Source organism: Crinia signifera, chromosome 6 (genome assembly GCF_055691185.1).
Source record: "Crinia signifera chromosome 6, ASM5569118v1, whole genome shotgun sequence".
Lineage (NCBI taxonomy): Eukaryota > Metazoa > Chordata > Amphibia > Anura > Myobatrachidae > Crinia > Crinia signifera.
In genome coordinates, this window is record NC_139222.1 from 202,925,902 (window position 1) to 202,948,504 (window position 22,603).

At 42.6% G+C, this 22,603-nt stretch overlaps 1 protein-coding gene across 5 annotated transcripts in view; it reads right to left on the reverse strand.

The window, feature by feature from the left end:
• TOM1L1 (target of myb1 like 1 membrane trafficking protein) overlaps nucleotides 1–22,603 on the reverse strand; it is a 163,014-nt gene that overhangs the window by 961 nt on the left and 139,450 nt on the right. For 2 of the 5 annotated variants that reach the window (XM_083148655.1, XM_083148650.1), the window contains exons 13-16: nucleotides 19,674–19,908; nucleotides 18,190–18,280; nucleotides 5,408–5,481; nucleotides 1–1,343 (exon numbers count right to left, since the gene is read on the reverse strand). The exon at nucleotides 1–1,343 is cut by the window's left edge and continues 961 nt beyond it. In XM_083148655.1, coding sequence (XP_083004781.1) covers nucleotides 5,421–5,481; nucleotides 18,190–18,280; nucleotides 19,674–19,908 — 387 coding nt within the window. In that variant the 3' untranslated portion in view covers nucleotides 1–1,343; nucleotides 5,408–5,420. Of the gene's footprint in view, nucleotides 1,344–3,313; nucleotides 3,758–5,407; nucleotides 5,482–18,189; nucleotides 18,281–19,673; nucleotides 19,909–22,603 lie in introns of those variants that run through there. The other 3 variants (XM_083148651.1, XM_083148652.1, XM_083148654.1) reach the window with 3 other exon arrangements.

Sequence of the window (22,603 nt, forward strand, 5' to 3'; positions counted from 1 at the left end):
GGTCTCAGTTGCATCTTGCACTGTATGGCATACAGAGGCTAGGTGTAACAGGACGGGTTGGGATCGTTGGGTCTACAACAACTAGGTCGACAAGCATTGGGTCGACACCTCTAGGTCGACATGCAGCAAGGCCTACATGTGTTAAGGTCGACATGGGTCAAGGTCTACATGGATCAAGGTCGACATGGATCAATGTTGACATGACATTAGGTCGACACAAACATTAGGTCGACGTGGGCTAGGTCAACAGTCAAAAGGTCAACATGGGGGTTTTCACTGTTTTTTAACCGAATGTCGACACAGTCGACATGGACACCGTTTGAAGTGCACTGTATCCCCTCGGCACACTATTTTATTCTCCCACCACGCCCTAGTGGATTTTAGGGCATGAAATACTGCCTGTCGGCACATGTCAGCTAAAAAAACAGTGAAAAACAATGGTCTAGGTCAACATTTGGTCGACCTATACCAATGTCGACCTTAACCCATGTCGTCCTTGCTGCATGTCGATCCAATGTTTGACGACATCTGTAGATTCAGAACAATAAACAGAAAATAGCTTTTACCTATACATATATTTTCTTTCTAAGCACATTGACAGTGTAAGTCAGGGTTGCCTACTTTTAAAGTCTCCTCTTTTTACTTTTAAAGTCTTTTAAAGTCTCCCTTTTTAAAGTCCGGAGAGGAGACTGTCAGCAGCACTTGGGGGGGGGGGGGGGTCAGGGGTTGGGCTGATGTAGACGTCATCAACTGCAAATCCTGCAATTCAAGGGTCTTCGATGTGGGGGCGGGGCTAAATCACACACTTTGCCTCTTTAGCCTCTCCCCCGAAAAGATGCATGGGGGGTGGGGGGATTGGGCACTGGTAATCGGGAGAGTAGGCAACCCTGGTGTAGTACCTTAGGTACATTGAAAACGTACCGTAGCCGGGCGCCGTGATAATACACAAGTACCTAAATGTTATACACTACAGTTTGGCCTAATGCATTATGTACATGTATCACATACAGAACTATCGTTCTCCTGATTTTATATCTAAGCAGACAGGTGACAAATCAAACATGTAAATAAACACTATATAAATACTTTCTTGTATTCTGCAGTATTCTAGCTATTTTCTGAATATGACACATGGATGTGATTTTCATGTAATGTTCATTGTGATGTAACATGTTCGAGAACAACGTGCTATTATATCATTAGTGTTCTTCACTTAAAATCTTGGTTTAAGGAACACATTCTGCTGCTGGCTTGTTGGCGTGTCAGTGGTATCTCTGCAACATCAATTGTTCTTCTGTATCATCCATGTGGCAGTCTCCGCAATCAGGTGAGCTGGTGGCCTGCTAGAGAATTGTGTTGGGTGTCAGAAATGTATACAATTCACAACTGTATATAATTAACACACGTTGCTAAATAATATATACATACTTTTTTCTGATACGCTCAAAAATCAGAATGGAGGCTCCTTCGGACCAAGAGCTCGTTTCAGTTGATAGAACTACAGTGTCTAGATAGACAGTCAAAAGGTCTACCCCAAAAGGTTGACATTAATGGGTTGACAGGGTAAAAATGTTGACAATGTAACAATGTTGACATGAAAAATTAGACACATACTGTAACAAGGTCGATTATTTATTTTATTTTTTACCAGCTTGTTCTTACTTCACCATTCAAGTCGGCATAGAAGGAGAAAACAGTTGGCAACATGGACATCCAAAAAATGGGAAAAAATCATGTCTACTTTTTTTTATGTTGAACTTTTGACCATGTTGACTTTCAAACCCGGTCTACCAATTGCATGTCGACCTTTCAGGTAGACCTATTAAACATCTACCTACACACTGTCTATCTTATGTAGTATACACATGGTTCGATTTTGAACGCATTCGATCCCAGTGCACGGCCCCACGGCATTGAAACCGAATAGAAAATACACTGTGCAGGTAAGACTATATAGTGGAGATCTGTACTATGGGGGTTATTCTGATTCACGCGGAAAGGTACAATCACTCTCTAATGGACAATACCATATGCACTGCAGGTGGGGCTGATGTAACAGGTTCAGAGAGTGTTCGATTTGGGTGTTTTATTGTTTCTGTGCAGGGTAAATACTGGCTGCTTTATTTTTACACTGCAATATAGATATCAGTTTGAAGTACAAACCGCACCCAAATCTAATTCTCTCTGCAAATGTTACATCTGCCCCACCTGCAGTGCATATGGTTTTGCCCATTAGAGAGTGATTATGCCTTTCCGTATATAGTCTTAATTGAATGTGTAAACGGCCCATGCATTTCGATCCCGATTCAGTTGGGATTTACTTTAAAGTAAATCGCACAGTGCGTACACTACGTAATAATTCACACCCCCTGGAGCACCAGGTATGCTCAGAAAGGTCTTGAGTCTAGAGGTGTGTCCCTACTCAAAACTAGCTATGAAACCAGTAGATGCCCTGTTCCACAAGGATGGGGAATGAAATCACTGCCAAATTCTATTTGCTCCTTTTCACACACATAAAGGAGGTCATTCTGAGCTATTCTCAACGGTGAGCAATGTTGATGGGCTGCACATGCACATATAGGCTAATGCCTACATTCCGCAGCTTTGCCAGTCAATCAGAATGACGTCCAAACAGCATGTAAAAAGGAGTCTCATACTTTACAGAAGCCGACTCCTAGTAATTTTAGCCATGGAATCAAATCAGGAAAGCATTAGCAAAATGGAGACTTCTCTGTTAATCAACCAGGAATTATGGGAATGACAGTTTTGATGCGCTTGTGCCTATTTGCACCATTACCTATTTGTCTTGGAAGTCTCATTTTATACAGTACAGATTTATGTCAAGATCTGAAGCAAACAGTTAGGGCTTGGCAGCTATTTGTCCCCAAGGATGAAACCATAGCAATTGTTACCAAGAGGGAATAAAGAGAATTTATTTGTAGCATCACAACTGAGTTGTGCGCCTCCTGACTAGACCCTATCATCTATACTTGAGGGCGTAATGAGTTTTATCATACTGTTCATCATTCTCTGTGTTTATATATATATATATATATATATATATATATATATATATACATACATACATATACATACATACATACACACACTCATTTTAATATACTTTTTTTATATACATGCAGAAATAAATACTGCAGGTATTTAGAATCTCCATTTTTCTTTTGTTTTAAAATAAATAGGCATTTCAATAATGGAGCATTAAGTAATAATAATAATAACAACAATAATAAGAATAAGTAGAAGAAGAAGATTTAATAATAATAACATAATCAGCAAAAATAGCTAGCACTGTTCTGCTTGTTGAGTAAGTATTACCATAAGTACAGTAAATGTACACGCTTTCCAGACAAGGAATAGCAAGCCTACTAACATTTTGTTTAACAGACAGCATTGTTCTGTGTGTGTTTTTCTTGCTTTATAATTTGCATGCATGAGCAAACTATTTTGCTTCTCTCTGTCATATCAGTAAAAGCTCGAACAGAAATTATAGCTCCCAATGTACACATTATGTTTTCCCAGGTGTTTCAGAGAAAAAAAAAAAGTGAAATGTAAACCACAATTGTAAGCAGATTATATATATTTCTGTGCCAGGAAAATTCAGGTGTTATCCTGTTTAACACTCATGTTGTGATTGCACAGGCAGAAAAACCTGCATGAGATACAGTAGAGGAGTCTTGTTTTATCCAGATCTTTTCTAATAGTACACACAAAGAAAGAACATTTTCTTTCATTTGCTCTATAATACAGAGGAAAATACAATGGGACATTTATGAATATTGGTACACAACTAATCAAATGTTAGCTTTGATTTTGTAAACTGCAACTTTCAAAATTAAAGAATCCAATTGGTTACTATTGATGGTATGAGCAGGATTCAATTACACGCAGTAATTGGTTGACTTGGGCTTAAACACCTGGAGCTATTCAATTATAGATCCTTTTCCTCAGATCTTATATTACCCGCTAACAAGCATTAACCCATAGAATCCGGAATAAGGAATTTGGGTTAACAGGTCCTCCGATCCAGATCAGGACAATTAATAGAAATTTCTGTTAGAAGCTCCTCAGGCTTGAACAGAAATTTGGGGAGTTCAACCTGCTGGCTGACCACAGGCTGCCAACAGCTATAACCGAATACTCAAGGATAGTTAATTTAGCCTACGGTAATTAACTGGCTAATCGAGTCTGGTTCTATATGTGCTTGTTTGCGTAGTGGCTGGGTACACTTAGTCATTTCATAACTGTACCCCAATATATCTACTCACACCTCAAATATTGTTTTTCTTTGAAGCATTGCTAGATTTGTAAGCTGCTTAATTCATTAGTGCTATTTTGGGTACAGATTTCCAACGTACATTGGGGCCCACATTATATTCTATCCCTTAAGGTAGTGATTCCCAAACTGTGTGCCTAGGCACCATGGGGTGCCTCAGGACACTTGCAGGGGTGCCTTGGGTTGGTGGACCAAGATTAATTCATATTATTTATGGTCAATGTACCAGGCAAAACCAGTGCTTGTGGCTGCCAATCATAATATATGTGGACAAACAGACGCAAATCCTGTCCCTCACCAGATAACTGTGACATATAAACACAATGCACTTCATTTAATATTTTTTTTCTGAATTTCTCGATAAGAAGCATTTGGCCTAGGGGTGCCTTGAAAATATTTTGATGCTCTAGGGCGCCGTGATTCAAAAAAGTTTGGGAACCACTGCCTTAAGGAGTGGGAGCAGTGACATAACTACAAATATTGCCCCCCCCCCCCTCCCCCATAGAACCTGCTCATTATCAGGAATTTCCCACCACGACCGCAGCCACTATGGTCTCAATGGGGACTGCTGTTCACACCTGCCCCTTCATACTATTGAAAATGTCCCTCCCACAATAGTTGCTGCTTCCTGTAGCGTCCTAAATAATAGTCTACTCTGATGTGGTTAGCATTTTGGGAGGGATATCTCTCCCATGTTGCTGCTCATCAAGGTGACAGCTCATTTCTGCTCATTGACAGCAGCATGGTGGCCTAGGACAGTTGTGCCCACAGTCCCCCCAGAGCCCACAAGCCTCCCAGGACTTCCAAGACACTGCAAGGACTGTTTTTATGCCACTGAGTGACAGGTTCATTATGTTCTGTGCTATAGAGAAGTGGCATATTATATTCTGTAATATGGGGGGGGGGGGATAGTTATATTTTGGGGGTGGCAAACCTAACCTCTTAATCTGCCTCTACATAGATATCAAGCATCTCCTTGTACCATCTTCTCCACATACAACAGAAGTACAGAACATAGAAGAGTAAGGGAAAATGTGGCCAGGGTGCTATATGGCAGTACTTAAATCCAGGTTTACTTTGGTGTAATTCTCTTAAAAAGATAACTGTACTTACCATACAAAAAGTTCTAGCACTGAGTATCCTTCTTCTGTTTCCATGACGTCATGTCAATTTCTTCATAAATAGCCCTGGATCAGATAAAAAATATTTCCATTATATTCATTATAATCTAAAAAAAAACACCAAAAGGACAAAATTATATTGCAATAATGTGTTTAGTTTACCGTTTACAGGTCATGTTTTTTTTTTTTTTAATTATTATCATCATCATTTATTTATATGGTGCCACAAGGGTTCCGCAGCGCCTAACAATAAATAAATGAGCAAAAAAAACAAACGAATTTCAGCACAAGACAATTTAGGACAAGTACATGGTAAATAAGGATATTTGCATCAGGGGACAGGGCACTGAAGCAATTATCAGGGTGGCAGAGACATATACAGTCAGGTCCATAAATATTGGGGCGTAGACACAATTCTCATATTTTGGGCTCTATACTGTACACCACCACAAAGGATTTGAAATGAACCAAACAAGAAGTGCTTTAACTGCAGACTTTCAGCTTTAATTTGAGGGTATTTATCCAAATCTGGTGAACAGTGTAGGAATTACAATGGTTTATATTATATTATCTTTAAAACATTAGGACCAATGAGTGATCAGTTGATTATGTGAATCAAGGGAGTGACTCAGTGGGGAAATTAAGGGCCTGATTCAGACCTGTATATTCACTTCTTAGCGAGCAGGTAATCCCCCCCTCCCCCTGCTGAGTGAATCCCGCACTAGCATGCGAGCGGATGTGTATGCTCACACATCCGCCCACATGGGGAAAAATCATTCAATATTTATTCACCATCAAATGAGTTTGCCAGCCTTCGCTTACTATTTGCCGATTTGGGGGCGGGCGCTGATGTCATGTGGCGTCAGCTGCCGCCCCGAGGATGCATGGGCACACCTGCATTCACAGTGGTATGCCCAGCGTTTCCACTGTTTTTTTGAGCATGGCCATAAAACACTGGACGGTCCCCCCATGACCGCCCCCTTCCTGCCCTTTCTGTTGCGAATGCCCCGGCAAGTGTAAAACTCACCAAAGTCATTCGCTCCCATATTCATCAATGTGCAAACCCACACCATCAGCCAGGGGAAGGGGGGTAGGTGAATTCATGAGCGATCAGGTCTGAATTGCCGCCTAAGACGTCTAAAGCCTGGCCTCACTCAGGGCGAGATGTACTAAAGGGGAAATGCGGTAAAACAGGGGTTTTACCGCATTTTCCTATTTACCATCACCCATCCGCCCCAGAGGGTGGCGATACCCTATAGAAGCCTATGGGCTTCTATCGCCGCCCAACGTCCGCGCGCCCCCCCCCCCCCCTCCCGTCCTCCTGATCTCCTCCTCCCCCAGCAGGTGTCACAGTCGGGAGGACATCCGGCTTCAGGGGGAAGGAGGAGACGCAGGGGGACACTGGCAGCCGCCGGGAGGTGACGGAGACCCCCGCAGACCACATCAAAGGTATCGCGGGGGTCTCCATCACCGCAACCCGATGCTAGCCACATATGTTAGTACATATGCGGCAGCATCGCGGCGGCTGCCATGCGAAGGGCGGCGATGTATATTAATATATCCTGCCCTCACTGCTCTGTGCTGGTGATATTCTCATGTATTCTGAGAAAGTCTATTGTACTCTAATTTGGAAGCTTTCCTATATATTTCTAACCTGCTCACAGTTTCATGTTGTTTTTTGATATATCTTCTTTACCACAGACTTTTGAGCTTGCTTACGACCTTTGATCATTACATCACCTCTGCATGCCTGAATCAATATTTATATCTGATAGGCATTGCCATTTTTCCACTCCTTTGTAGACTAATGGACTGCCTCATCTCCCTGCTATTCATGCCTGCTGATTGGGTTTATCTGTGATTGTGTTGCTGAATTTCTCCCTGCACTGCATGACGGTGAACTATTGATTATGTACTGTCATTTCATTCTGGATGTGTTCTGCCCATACAGTACTTCATTTCTAAAGACTAAATACCATTGGATTTGCTTTCTGTGATCTGAAATAGACCTTGCTAATATCAAAACCCAGAACACAGCTACATAAATAGCAGTTTTACTTATCACTGTGTCCTGGCATTCTGCGCATGAGTGCCACAGGACCATTTTGCCAAGCCGATGAAGGGATCAGCTTGGCCCGTCTTTGTAACCCCGAACTGCCTTCACATAGAAACAGGGCCGGTGCTACCCACTCAGCAGCTCCTGCAAAGCAGGGAGGCGCCATGCTGAAAAGGTGCTGTCTCCCCCCTGCTCTGCTAAAGCTGCCTCAGCCCTCAATGTCACTGCCTCCTGCACTCCTGCACGACGCCCGCAGCGCCTGTCTGACAGCGGGCGGCAGTATGGAGAGGCTGAGCAGCTCCCTGCACCGACCACGCACACACTGTCCTCCTTCTGCGACCTGCCCCCTCTTCCTCCCGGACACTTGCTCTGAGGCATGTAGCGTAGTCTGTGAATGCCTGGATGACATGTCATGTCTGGATCTGCCCCCTACCCATTGCTCCCTGCGCCTGTCAGCTGTCAATCAAATGACAAACAGGCAGCAGCGCCGCCTCCTCTTCCCTCTTCTCAGTGTGCTGTGCCAGTGCCACTGCCAGATCTCAACACTCCGCCCCCTCTATCTCCTCCCTTCTTCTTCCATCTCCTCCTTCTCTCCCCTCCGTTCCCCCTCAGTCACAAGTGCTGCACATACTTTTTGTACTGCTTTCGGATTGCATCGCACACACATTGCATGCATGCCGTGCGATGCGATCTAGCCCATAACGTATGCGATTCTCGCAGCGTGTATGGGCACCTTTAGTGCCTGCAACATTTTGCGGACACAGCACTGAGATGGTGTATGCATATATACGTGTACTGTACATGCACCCGAGATCCTCCATAGGATCGCATGTTGCATACACTCCCACAATCGGGCTGCAGCTTGTTGCAATGGCAATGTGAAAGGGCGCAAAATGTATGGTTTGCAGGAGGGCGCCAGACACCCTAGTGCCGGCCCTGCATAGAAAGGGCAGTATTCAATGCTCCCGATTCACTGGGTTTTTTTCCGGTGAATCAGGCTTTCACTCCTTGCGGTGAATCTTTATCACTGAAAATCTGATTCACCCTATTCAATGTTCATTGTTCGCCGAAAGTGAACAGTGAATGCCGGCCAGTTCTCTGTGTGCTCGCTGCAATTCACTGGTGTATTTCAATGGGGTTTTCACTGGGATTCGCAGTGTGTATTCAATGCTAGGATGAAGAACTGCTTGCTCCCTGATTTTTGCCATGATTCACCGTTTTGCATTCAACATCTTTTTTAGGTGAACTGGAAAGTGATCTTTTAAAATAAAGGTTTTTTTTTTTTTTATGGTGTTAAAAAAAAAAATCAGACTTTTTTTCTGTGAAGGGGCATGCTATTTTTATTCATGAGCTTGAAGCACATTAACCCCTTCACGACAATTGACGTATATATACGTCATGGCCGGGAAGTACTTCCCGACCGTTGACGTATATATACGTCATGGCTTAAAACTGTCACTGCGTCTAGAGACGCAGTGACAGAGGGACGATGTCTGCTGTCCCTGACAGCAGACATGTCCCTGCATGCCCAGGGGGGGCTGCGATGCCGCCCCCCCGTCGCCGATCGCTGTGATTGGCTGTTCAGTGTGAACAGCCATTCACAGCGTTTTCCTGTGTCACCGGCGAATAACGTTCGCCGGTGACACGGGATCGGAGGTGATTGGTGCTGTAAAGTACAGCACCAATCACCGCGGGGTGTAAGGGTGACACTGGTGTCACCCCACCTCACCCCGCCCGCCCCCAAAGGCCGTGATTGGTCCGTCGGACCGACGGACCAATCACAGCCGTGGAGGGGGGTTTAAACTAACGGTGACTGCACTGCAGACGCCATTCCGGTCTGGAAAAGCGTGCAGTGCGGTCACCGTGCCCCACCTGCCGCCTATACTGACCAGAACCCTTACCTGATCATTGATCATTGATATTGTGACATTTTGTGACATCCTGTGCTGCATCTTGTGCTGCATCTTGTGCTGCTGCGATTTATTAGATAGATAGTTAGAGAGAGTTAGAGAGAGAGAGATAGAGAGAGATAGAGAGAGATAGAGAGGCCTAGTGCTATATTTTGTGCTGCTGCAGTGTGATAGAGCTATAGATAGAGAGATAGAGAGAGATAGAGAGAGAGAGATAGAGAGAGAGATAGTGACAGATTGTGCTATATATTTTTTATATAACTGAAAGAGATAGAGAGAGATAGAGAGAGATAGAGAGGCCTAGTGCTATATTTTGTGCTGCTGCAGTGTGATAGAGAGAGATAGAGAGAGAGAGATAGAGAGAGAGATAGTGACAGATTGTGCTATATATTTTTTATATAACTGAAAGAGATAGAGAGAGATAGAGAGAGATAGAGAGGCCTAGTGCTATATTTTGTGCTGCTGCAGTGTGATAGAGCTATAGATAGATAGAGAGAGATAGAGAGAGAGAGATAGAGAGATAGTGACAGATTGTGCTATATATTTTTTATATAACTGCTGCAGTGTCATAGAGTGATAGATAGTGAGAGATAGAGAGAGATAGTGATAGAGTGCTAAATTTTGTGTCGGCTGCCCCCGCCTTTTTGTGCTGATCACTATATCTGAGGTGATCAGCAACTTTTTGGGGGTACAGAGGTTTTTTTTTTTTATATATACCTGTCAGTACCACCAAAGGTTGTGCACCTGCTGCCCCTCACTGGTAATCAGTGTCGCATTACTGATCACCTTTTTTTATTTTTTGTGAGTGCTGTGGGGTCTTTTTTACATTTTTTTTTTACACACACTGTGATTTTGTGTGTGTCCTGTGGCCACTGTGCACTGATCAGTGACGTACATCACTGATCAGCTTTTTCGGCATAGGGTTGATCTATTTTTTTTTTTTTTTGATCAAATTCCTGTTGCCTTTGAGCGCTGTTCAGTGACGGACGTTACTGACCAACATCTGTGCTCAATTTTTGGCGCAGGACCTTTTTTTTTTTTTTTAACCCCTTCCATTTTTTTTTTTTTTAACCCCTTCCATTTTTTTTTTTTTTAACCCCTTCCATTTTTTTTTTTTTGAACCCTTCAATTTTTTTTTTTTTGTATTTTTTTTTTCTGCACTACATACACAATACACACTACATACCCCCTGGGTTGAAATAAAGTTTGTACCCCCCCCTACACTATACACGTGTTGAAACATTTCACTACCAGTAACACAAAAATATAAATGGCATCCCAAATGTCATCCCAAATGTCGTCCCAGTCATCCAGGAGAATGTATTCGGTGGAGGAGGCATATGCCATGCTTGCATCTGACTCTGACACAGCCAGTGAGGCAAGCGGGGAATTTGAAGGATTTGTCTTAAGCTCCTCTTCCTCCTCTGATGATGAGGGACCCCCTCAAAGACGCCCCCGTAGAGCAGCTGAGACCCCCCCCCCAATAATTGATCTCGTATGGACCCCACCACCAGACAATTTTGAGCCCCAGGTTCCTGAGTTTTTGGCCATCCCAGGAATCCAATTTGATTCAACAGGTCTCAGAGAAATTGACTTTTTCAAATTATTTTTCTCTGATGATTTTATAAATTTAATGGTGGACCAAACTAATTTATATGCCCAGCAGTTTATTGCTCAAAACCCCACGTCATCATTTGCTAGGTGGACCCCTGTAGATGCAGTAGAGATGATGACGTTTTGGGGTCTGGTGTTACATATGGGCATAGTAAAAAAGCCACAAATTAGGCAATATTGGAGTACAGATGTTCTGTACAGCACCCCATTTCACCGTATGGCCATGCCCCGGGCTCGTTTTGAGGCAATCCATAAATTTATACATTACACCGATAATGCACAGTGCCCACCCAGAGATGATCCCACCTTTGACAGGCTATTCAAAGTCAGGCCGGTCATTGATCATTTCAGTGCCAAATTTGCAGAGCTATACATCCCTGATAAATGTATTAGTATCGACGAGTCCCTTATACATTTTAAAGGAAGGGTTAAATTCCGCCAGTACCTTCCCAGTAAGAGGGCAAGGTATGGCATAAAAATGTATAAGCTGTGTGAAAGCACCACAGGGTACACCCACAAGTTTAGGGTATATGAAGGGAAGGATTCAAGAATTGAACCACCAGAATGCCCCCCCTCCCTCGTAGGTGTTAGTGGAAAAATTGTCTGGGATTTAATGCACCCCTTCCTGGATAAGGGTTATCACCTCTATGTGGATAACTTTTACACCAGCATCCCCCTGTTTAAGGCCCTTGGTTCAAGAGGTACAGCAGCTTGCGGTACTGTGCGCAAGAACCAAAGAGGCCTCCCCAAAACGCACATTGCCCAAGTAATGAGAAGGGGTGAAAGCAGGGGAATATGCACCGAAAATATGTTGTTGGTCAAATATAAGGACAAGAGGGATGTCCTTATACTGACAACAATTCATGGAGACAGTACCACCTCCATCCCTGTACGAGGTACCAGTACCCACACCTCCAAACCAAATTGTATCCTAGATTACAATAAGTACATGGGCGGAGTGGATCTTTCAGATCAGGTACTAAAGCCGTACAGTGCCCTGCGGAAAACAAATATCTGGTACAAGAAGCTGGCCGTGTATATCATCCAGATGGCACTGTATAACGCTTACGTGCTATTCCGTTCTACCGGCCAGAGGGGGACATTTATGCACTTTCAAGAGGAAGTCATAAAGAGCCTAACATTTGGGAATCAGCAGGCAGAGGGCCCCAGTACTTCTAGTACTGGCCCCCGTATTGTACCAGGGCAGCATTTTCCCAACGAAATCCCCTCCACTGCAAGAAAGGGCAGGACACAAAAAAGGTGCAAAGTTTGTTATAAAAAGGGAATAAGAAAGGAAACTATTTTCCACTGTGAAACTTGCCCCGACAAACCCGGCCTATGTATAAAGGAGTGCTTTAAAATATACCACACATCTATGGATTATTAGGTTCATCATTTCACCGTGCTTCGGGGGTCTTGCTAATGCCACATAGCACCCACCATTCATTCCACCAGAATCTGAGCTGCAAAATCCAAAAATCACTCCTTCCCTTCTGAGTCCTGCCATGCACCCAACTGGTATTTTTTGGTCACATGTGAGGCATTGCCGTACTCTGGAGAAATGGGGGCACAGATTTTGGGGTGCTTTGTCTCCTTCATTCCTTGTGAAAATGAAAAATTTTGAGCCAGAAGTACATTTTTGTGTAAAAAAATGTATTTTTTTCATTTTCACTGCCCAGTTGTACCAAAATTGATGAAACCCCTGGGGGTTTGAAATGTACACTATACCCCTAGATGAATTCCCTGAGGGGTGTAGTTTGCAAAATGGGGTGACTTGTGGGGGGGTTCCACTGTATTGGTAATGCAACATAGCACCCACCATTCATTCCATCAAAATCTTTGCTGCAAAATCCAAAAATCACTCCTTCCCTTCTGAGTCCTGCCATGCACCCAACTGGTATTTTTTGGTCACATGTGAGGCATTGCCGTACTCTGGAGAAATGGGGGCACAGATTTTGGGGTGCTTTGTCTCCTTCATTCCTTGTGAAAATGAAAAATTTTGAGCCAGAAGTACATTTTTGTGTAAAAAAATGTATTTTTTTCATTTTCACTGCCCAGTTGTACCAAAATTGATGAAACCCCTGGGGGTTTGAAATGTACACTATACCCCTAGATGAATTCCCTGAGGGGTGTAGTTTGCAAAATGGGGTGACTTGTGGGGGGGTTCCACTGTATTGGTAATGCAACATAGCACCCACCATTCATTCCACCAAAATCTGTGCTCCAAAATCCAAAAATCACTCCTTCCCTTCTGAGTCCTGCCATGCACCCAACTGGTATTTTTTGGTCACATGTGAGGCATTGCCGTACTCGGGAGAAATTGGGGCACAGATTTTGGGGTGCTTTGTCTCCTTCATTCCTTGTGAAAATGATAAATTTTGAGCCAGAACTGCATGTTTGTGTAAAAAAATGTAATTTTCCATTTTCACATCCCAGTTATACCAAAATTGGTGAAACCCCTGGGGGTTTGAAATGTACACTATACCCCTAGATGAATTCCCTGAGGGGTGTAGTTTGCAAAATGGGGTCACTTGTGGGGGGGTTCCACTGTATTGGTGCTTGGGGGGTCTTGCTAATGCGACATAGCACCCACCAAAATTCCACCAGAATCTGAGCTGCAAAATCCAAAAATCACTCCTTCCCTTCTAAGTCCTGCCATGCACCCAACTGGTATTTTTTGGTCACATGTGAGGCATTGCCGTACTCGGGAGAAATTGGGGCACAGATTTTGGGGTGCTTTGTCTCCTTCATTCCTTGTGAAAATGAAAAATTTTGAGCCAGAACTGCATGTTTGTGTAAAAAAATGTAATTTTCCATTTTCACATCCCAGTTGTACCAAAATTGGTGAAACCCCTGGGGGTTTGAAATGTACACTATACCCCTAGATGAATTCCCTGAGGGGTGTACTTTGCAAAATGGGGTGACTTGTGGGGGGGTTCCACTGTATTGGTGCTTGGGGGGTCTTGCTAATGCGACATAGCACCCACCAAAAAACCACCAGAATCTGAGCTGCAAAATCTAAAAATCACTCCTTCCCTTCTAAGTCCTGCCATGCACCCAACTGGTATTTTTTGGTCACATGTGAGGCATTGCCGTACTCTGGAGAAATTGGGGCACAGATTTTGGGGTGCATTGTCTCCTTCATTCCTTGTGAAAATGAAAAATTTTGAGCCAGAACTGCATGTTTGTGTAAAAAAATGTAATTTTCCATTTTCACATCCCAGTTGTACCAAAATTGGTGAAACCCCTGGGGGTTTGAAATGTACACTATACCCCTAGATGAATTCCCTGAGGGGTGTACTTTGCAAAATGGGGTGACTTGTGGGGGGGTTCCACTGTATTGGTGCTTTGGGAGTCTTGCTAATGCAACATAGCACCCACCATTCATTCCACCAAAATCTTTGCTGCAAAATCCAAAAATCACTCCTTCCCTTCTGAGTCCTGCCATGCACCCAACTGGTATTTTTTGGTCACATGTGAGGCATTGCCGTACTCGGGAGAAATTGGGGCACAGATTTTGGGGTGCATTGTCTCCTTCATTCCTTGTGAAAATGAAAAATTTTGAGCCAGAACTGCATGTTTGTGTAAAAAAATGTAATTTTCCATTTTCACATCCCAGTTGTACCAAAATTGGTGAAACCCCTGGGGGTTTGAAATGTACACTATACCCCTAGATGAATTCCCTGAGGGGTGTACTTTGCAAAATGGGGTGACTTGTGGGGGGGTTCCACTGTATTGGTGCTTGGGGGGTCTTGCTAATGCGACATAGCACCCACCAAAAAACCACCAGAATCTGAGCTGCAAAATCTAAAAATCACTCCTTCCCTTCTAAGTCCTGCCATGCACCCAACTGGTATTTTTTGGTCACATGTGAGGCATTGCCGTACTCTGGAGAAATTGGGGCACAGATTTTGGGGTGCATTGTCTCCTTCATTCCTTGTGAAAATGAAAAATTTTGAGCCAGAACTGCATGTTTGTGTAAAAAAATGTAATTTTCCATTTTCACATCCCAGTTGTACCAAAATTGGTGAAACCCCTGGGGGTTTGAAATGTACACTATACCCCTAGATGAATTCCCTGAGGGGTGTACTTTGCAAAATGGGGTGACTTGTGGGGGGGTTCCACTGTATTGGTGCTTTGGGAGTCTTGCTAATGCAACATAGCACCCACCATTCATTCCACCGAAATCTTTGCTGCAAAATCCAAAAATCACTCCTTCCCTTCTGAGTCCTGCCATGCACCCAACTGGTATTTTTTGGTCACATGTGAGGCATTGCCGTACTCGGGAGAAATTGGGGCACAGATTTTGGGGTGCTTTGTCTCCTTCATTCCTTGTGAAAATGAAAAATTTTGAGCCAGAACTGCATGTTTGTGTAAAAAAATGTAATTTTCCATTTTCACATCCCAGTTGTACCAAAATTGGTGAAACCCCTGGGGGTTTGAAATGTACACTATACCCCTAGATGAATTCCCTGAGGGGTGTACTTTGCAAAATGGGGTGACTTGTGGGGGGGTTCCACTGTATTGGTGCAACATAGCACCCACCATTCATTCCACCAAAATCTGTGCTGCAAAATCCAAAAATCACTCCTTCCCTTCTGAGTCCTGCCATGCACCCAACTGGTATTTTTTGGTCACATGTGAGGCATTGCCGTACTCGGGAGAAATTGGGGCACAGATTTTGGGGTGCTTTGTCTCCTTCATTCCTTGTGAAAATGAAAAATTTTGAGCCAGAACTGCATGTTTGTGTAAAAAAATGTAATTTTTCATTTTCACATCCCAGTTGTACCAAAATTGGTGAAACCCCTGGGGGTTTGAAATGTACACTATACCCCTAGATGAATTCCCTGAGGGGTGTAGATTGCAAAATGGGGTGACTTGTGGGGGAGGTTCCTAACTTTTAGCACTTATGGTGCCTAGAAACCTACATGGTGCCTAAAAAAAAATCTCATAAAAAGTAGGCTCCAAAATCAAGTAGGTGCTCCTTCTATTATGAAGCCTGTGGTTTGGTCAACGTGCACACTAGGGCCACATATAGGATATTTTTGAAAACAAAAGAATTGGGGGAATCAATTTTTAGTCACATTTCTCTAGTAAAATCTACTGTATTCGTTAGAAAAATGTATTAAAATTGAAACTCTGCAAAAAAAAAGAAATTTTGAAATTTCACCTACACTTTGTTTTAATTCCTGTGAAACACCTAAAGGGTTAACAAACTTCCAAAATGCTGTTTTGAATACTGTGAGGGGTGCAGTTTTTGAAATGGCATCATTTATGGGGGTGTCTCACATACAAGTCCCTCAAAGTCACATCAGAACTGAACTGGTCCCTAAAAAAATCAGTGTTTGAAATTTTCATGAAAATTTGAGAATTTGCTATTCATATTGTAAGCCTCCTAGTGTCCAAAAAAATTAAAAGGAAGTTGAAATAATGATGGAAACATAAAGTAGACATATGGTCTATGTTAGTTATTAACTATTTTGAGTGGTATGATTATTTGTCTCACAAGCAGAAAATTTAACATTTTGCAAATTGCAAAATTTTCCATTTTTTCACGATATTTTGGTATTTTTCACAAAAAAACACAGACTGTATCGACGAAAATTTACCACTAACTTGAAGTACAATGTGTCACGAGAAAACAATCTCAAAATCACTGGGATAAGTAAAAGCAAAAAAAAGTTATCCCCACTTAAGTGAGACATGTCAGATTTGAAAAAAAGGGCTCTGTCATGAAGGCACAAACTGGCTCTGTCATGAAGGGGTTAATATATATTTAATTTTTTTTTTTACACATTTGCCAGCAGGGGGAGGGGATCCGGGAGCCGCTCATTAGATATTCATATATTCAGGAGCAGGACCAGTCAAGCGGCTCCCTACCCCTGTCCCCTGCCAGCGCTCCCGGGGGAGCAGCTTCTGCTGCCTGTGTCCCCAGGAGCCCTCCTTCTCCCCCTCAAATTCTGGGGCAGGCAGGGAGGCTTACATCTCCCTGCCTGCCGCAGGGGTTAAAATTTGCCGTCAGGGACAGCAAGCCCCTGGGCGTTGAATAGGGTGACAGGGAGGGCTGGCAGTGAACGCTGAAGCCCTTCGGAACCCTGCGAATGTGCAGTGAATCCTAAACAGGATTTGCTGCACATGGAGAAAAAAACGCATTGAATACTCCCCAAAGAGGCAAGACTCCCTGAAGCTGCGGCATCTACAGATGGCATAGATTCTGGTCAGCATTTTTGTAGTGTACTGAATACAAGGTGGCACCTAATAATGAATAGGCCTGTTACCTGTATTTTCATATGAGTAACAGGACCATAAGTTATAATAAAAAGGCCCATTTGACATGAATAAATGTATGGGAATTGGTCTGAAAATGACAGCCATTGTTTCCAACGTCAGGGGATTTGTTTACAATTCTTAAACTGTTCTTAATCCTTTGAATACAATTAGAACAGTTACACGCATACTGTAGGTACATAGGGACCTGGCATGTGATGTACCAATGATATAATAGGTAAATGTCCCAATGGTAATCTCAACGCGTTTCTCTGGCAATGATCCAGCTTCTTCAGGAGCACGCCAGGTGAACTACAAGAACCAGGACACACGGTTCCACAAGTGCAGCATCTTTTCTTCAACTTGACCCCTCCTGAAAGAGACTGAGTTTTACTGCCTTGGGACTAATGCTGTGTTCCTAAAGCACCAGGACTGGATCAACGTAACCACCCAGAAACTGGTTAACAAATTAAGCTGCCTTAGCATTACTGGACAAAGGCACTCGTCTTGAAGAATATACCCAATAACCAGTGTTCCCTATTAGCCCTTAATTGTATTAATATTATTTTCAAATATATTTTTTTGAATTTTATGTGATTTATGACCCAAAGACACAAAAAAAACACATTTTTAAATAAAGTAGCTTCTATCAGACAGTCTTTTTAATATGACAATAACATGAAACATCCTCAGAAGTGTAAATATCTTATTAATGTCTTACCTAAGTATTTATCAGATCACTTTGTAATACTGTAGCAGCTACTTCCTACATAATTAATATGCCATCAAATGATAGTGAATTTGTAGTTATGCATGCATTGTTTAATCCTCTGAATTCCATATACAGTATTTTGTAGTACTGTATAGTTGTAAGAAAATAGTGTGCAATAATTTGCACAAATATTCATGTCACAGAACACTACTTACTCTGTCATCTCTTTCCCATTGCTTTCAGTAAGGGGATCAAATTCTAGGAACTCGTAGTAATTTGGCATTGGTGCATTGTTACTGGAATCACCTGAAATGGAAGATGAAATATTTAATCTAATCTCAACTGAAAATTTCAAACATCATCATACAAATTCCTCATATTTTCTCATCCGCCCTACTAAAGGAATAGTATTTCTCCTCCCTCTTCAGTCTGCCCCCCCCCCCCAAATATGGACATTAATGACAATTAATGTATTTGAGTTCTTATTTATGGAGAGGTTATCACACCACAGTACTACAGCAATAACTACTGTAGCTTGACCATTTTCTGTAAATTTTATATGTAGCAGTCTTTCTGTTATAAATGGGGTTGTGTGTGTTGGGATATACAGTCTACTACTATCATTAAAGTTACTGTTGGATATATTTATATCTTTACTACAGAAGGAAGGTACTATGGAACTCTGCAGCCAATCAGTGCAGAATAACAAACACTGGCCATGCGAGACAGAGAATGTAACTGTACAGGTCTGCAATTCAACAACTCATTCTTATCAGCAGAATTCATGATATAAACTTACTTAAAACACAAGTTACTCTGCTCAGACATACTGTAATATACATGAATGCCAAGTGCAGCGGTAGAATTTTATCATCTATGTAAATACAACTTTTAGACATTCAGCTGCTCTTAAAAACACAAACTCACCAAAACCACTGATAATAATAATAATACATCTTGTTGTTAAATCACTACTAGTATGTTTAAAGTAATTTATTAGACAATCTCACCGCTGTTTTTATTTATTCTAGAATTGAATGCATCCAATGAAGCAAATTGCAAATACATTGTAAAACTCTTTTTACAAATATAGGTGTTGTATCCACAGCTTCCAGAACATATCAACAATCACATTATACAAAGGGATTCTATATGGACTGCCTGCAGATGGGAAGACCAACAAAGGCATCATGATACATAGAATCCTGACAGAGGTCCTGTAAGTATCCTTACCTTCTCCATGCACCCCACCTAACCTTTCATCCCAGCAGCCTAACCCTAGCCCTCCCCATTAGTGCCTTAAACTAAACCTTCCCCCTTGTAGGCATCTCAACTGCTGCCAATGCGATCATTAGTGTGCCGTTTCCGTTTCAAGTTAGTGTTAGATTGCAGTGGGAAGGAGAGTTAGGTTGCGGGGAGAAAAGGTTAGGTTTTTGTACCTAAACCTAACCTTTTCTCCCCGCAACCTAACTCTCCTTCCCACTGCAATCTAACACTAACTCGAAACGGAAACGGCACACTTATGATCGGATTGCCAGCAGTTGAGATTCCAGCGTCCAACTGTCCAGCAATGTCGGGATTCCAGTCTTAGTTTTCTGACCGTGAGTCAGGATTTCAGTGCCAGTATTTTGACTGCTGGCATCCCGACTATTGGTATGCTTACCGAAATATATTATACTAGATGATTTGCCACTTTTACCTGATTTTCCTGCCATTGTTCTGGCGGAGTCTTTCGATATTGGCACAATAGTTGGACTCAGAATTGGAATGGCAGGAAGTAGGTTTGAATTTACAGGCAAGAGAGGGGATGAGTTGGGAAGTGGGGGCAGCATGACAGGTGTTGAATGGTGAAATGTTGGGAGGAAAGGAGATGGCGTTGGTACTCCTGGGAAAAGAGGTGTTCCATTCTGGGCTAAAGATGTATCATGCTGGAACTGCAAAACAAACAAACAAAGAAAAAAACAATATAATGTTTGCATGAGTTTGTAATATATATATATATATAACAAATTAAAGTACGTATTTGGTAAAACAATTAAAACAGAAAGAATACATTCTTTAAAGCCACACAAGCATAGACACACTACTGTTAAGTTATTTTGAGCTAGGTGTCATGCAAAGCTCCTCTTTTATTTGCCATTTGAAGTCTCACCATAATTAAACATCTACTTTGATTTACTGATTTCTATTGCAGACACATCTACTGATTTTTCTTGCAGAATGTTTGTTCTAATAGTAGCCAACAATAGCCATTTTTTTCTTGACTTATTACCATCCAGTGCTTTATATAACCACTATAAGTTGTTTGTAGTGGGTGCATTCTTCAGTTGTGGCTGGCTACAAACCTGTAGGAAAGTTTTCTCCATTTTCTGTGCACTCCCTAGTTAGCCCCTGTAAAGTCATGTGGTCCCAGCATCTTAGCTGAGATGGACATTCTGATACAGTATAGGGTTGAAGTGAAGTTTTTCGGTGCAACTGATTACTATATGATTGTTATTGATGATGCATGTTTTGTAGGTAAGCAGCATATATGAGATGCCGGCAGTGGGCATCTTTGTGAACAAGGCAGTGGCCGAGTCACTAGGACATAGCGCATGACTGCTGCATGGGAAATTGCACCTCTGAAACAGTCCCACTGAGATGGGTACAACTCTGCATAAGGTGAGAATATACACATTTAGGGGTTTATTCTGTTTGGTACAGTGGGACCGTATACAGGCGGATCGTTTTTTTTTTTTCATCTGCGCATGCGTAGCTTTTGCAATGCGCATGTGCAGCGACCTCACACCGCTCACAGACAGGTCTCTCCGTGTGAAAAAACCTGTCCACAAGAGCACGGTCATTGTGGGCGGCATGTGGGTGTTTTTTTGGGAGCGGCCGGAATAATGAGGAAAACTGGGCGTAAACATGGGCGTACACGGGGGTGTGCACACAAAATGTACGGTGCCACAACCGCCTCGATCGGCGAGCGCACCGTGCATTTTAGACCAAAAACAGGCGGACGCCAAAGATAGCTCCAGACCACCCCTAGAGATACCGTATGAGAGCGGACACCTGGGTCTGCTAATTAACGCTGATTACTACTCACACATACACCTGAATGTAATAAGCAATGCTGCAGGCTATTAAGTGAAAACTATTATTTCACTACCTGCAAGCCACACACAGCCCTCAAACACATTGGAAGCATATCTTTCTACACTTCTCAACATGTAAAGGTTGGTTTAATTTTAGGTAATATTCATTCTAAGATCTGGTTATATATGTTAAGGTAGTTATTTTATAACCATCTACACCCATTCAGAAAGTGTTTTTTTCTACTTTAAAAGCAGGACACTCGATTCACAGGAGTCGACATGTGTCAACTTTTTCACTGTAACACAAACATACCAGTTTTTTATTATGGAAAAGACACATAAACCATGTCTAAGAGCAACAATGATGTTTTTGGACTAAATTTTTACTTGCAATGTGGTGTACGCTCAGATAGACGGAAGGTGTCGGTGGGAAAACGGACGAGATCCTTCCGTGCACTTTGGCGTACGCTCTGATGTAAGCCAGGTATCGGTGGCTAAGAGGGAGATCTGTCCGTACACTGTGGCGTACGCTCAAGTGTACACCACTCCCCATTGTCGGTGTTTGTGACCGTCCGTGTGCGGCTGTTCTGTGGGCGGACTTATGCTCACCGTGAGCGTACGGAAAATGGTGTGACGGACCGTACATACGTTTCACCATACCAAACAGAATAACCCCCTTAGTTTCATGCAGGAGCAATTACTTGTGTTCAAATAGAAGTCCATTTTTATGTCTACCATATGTAATAAATCCAGTATGTGGCACATACATTTAGTTGAGGGTTTACCTCATGGTTAATTGTCAGCACTGTCATTCAATAAGGTTATGCATCCCCTCATGTAGCAAGGATTTTTTCCTAAAAGCCTCACAAGTTGCAAGCAAAAATCACCAGTGAATGCACCCACTACACCTAGGGTTAAATGCAAAGGAAACTCATAGCTTAAAGCCCTTTATATGGAATGTATAGGTTAGTGTTCGTTGCCCTCACTTGTACAGAGAATAATTGAATAGCTCCAGGCATTAAACTCAGCTTTCCCAGCACTGCAAATTTGGTGTAAAATTGGATAGGACACTTTGGGGGAAATTTACTAAGATCCGGAAATAAGCCCGATGCTGGGTACAAATTCATACGACTGGCATTGGCTGTATGTACGGATTCATATTAGCCCGATAGCGTAGGCAGCTGCATTTGTATATGACGGCTGTATATATGGCCCATAATACAGATACTAGAGGGAAGCCTTCACCGAACATTCAGATCCAAGCAGGCTGCAGTGTAAAAAAAAAAAAAGAAGCAGAGAAGTCACCTCCCACGGACGTAACCAGCCCTGGGCTCAAAGAGCCGGCGCTTGTTGTAAAAATTCTCTGGGCAAAACAAGTAGGGATCCCTGGACATTTTAAAACCAGCACCAGGCTCAGGGGCTGGTCCAGGTTCCCAAAATATGTTAGACAAAAGAGAGTAGGAGTTCCCCTGTATTTTGAGAACCACCACGGGGCCCAACCAGCCATCAGAGTAAAGGCACAGACATGGGAAACTATTTATATTAGTTCCCC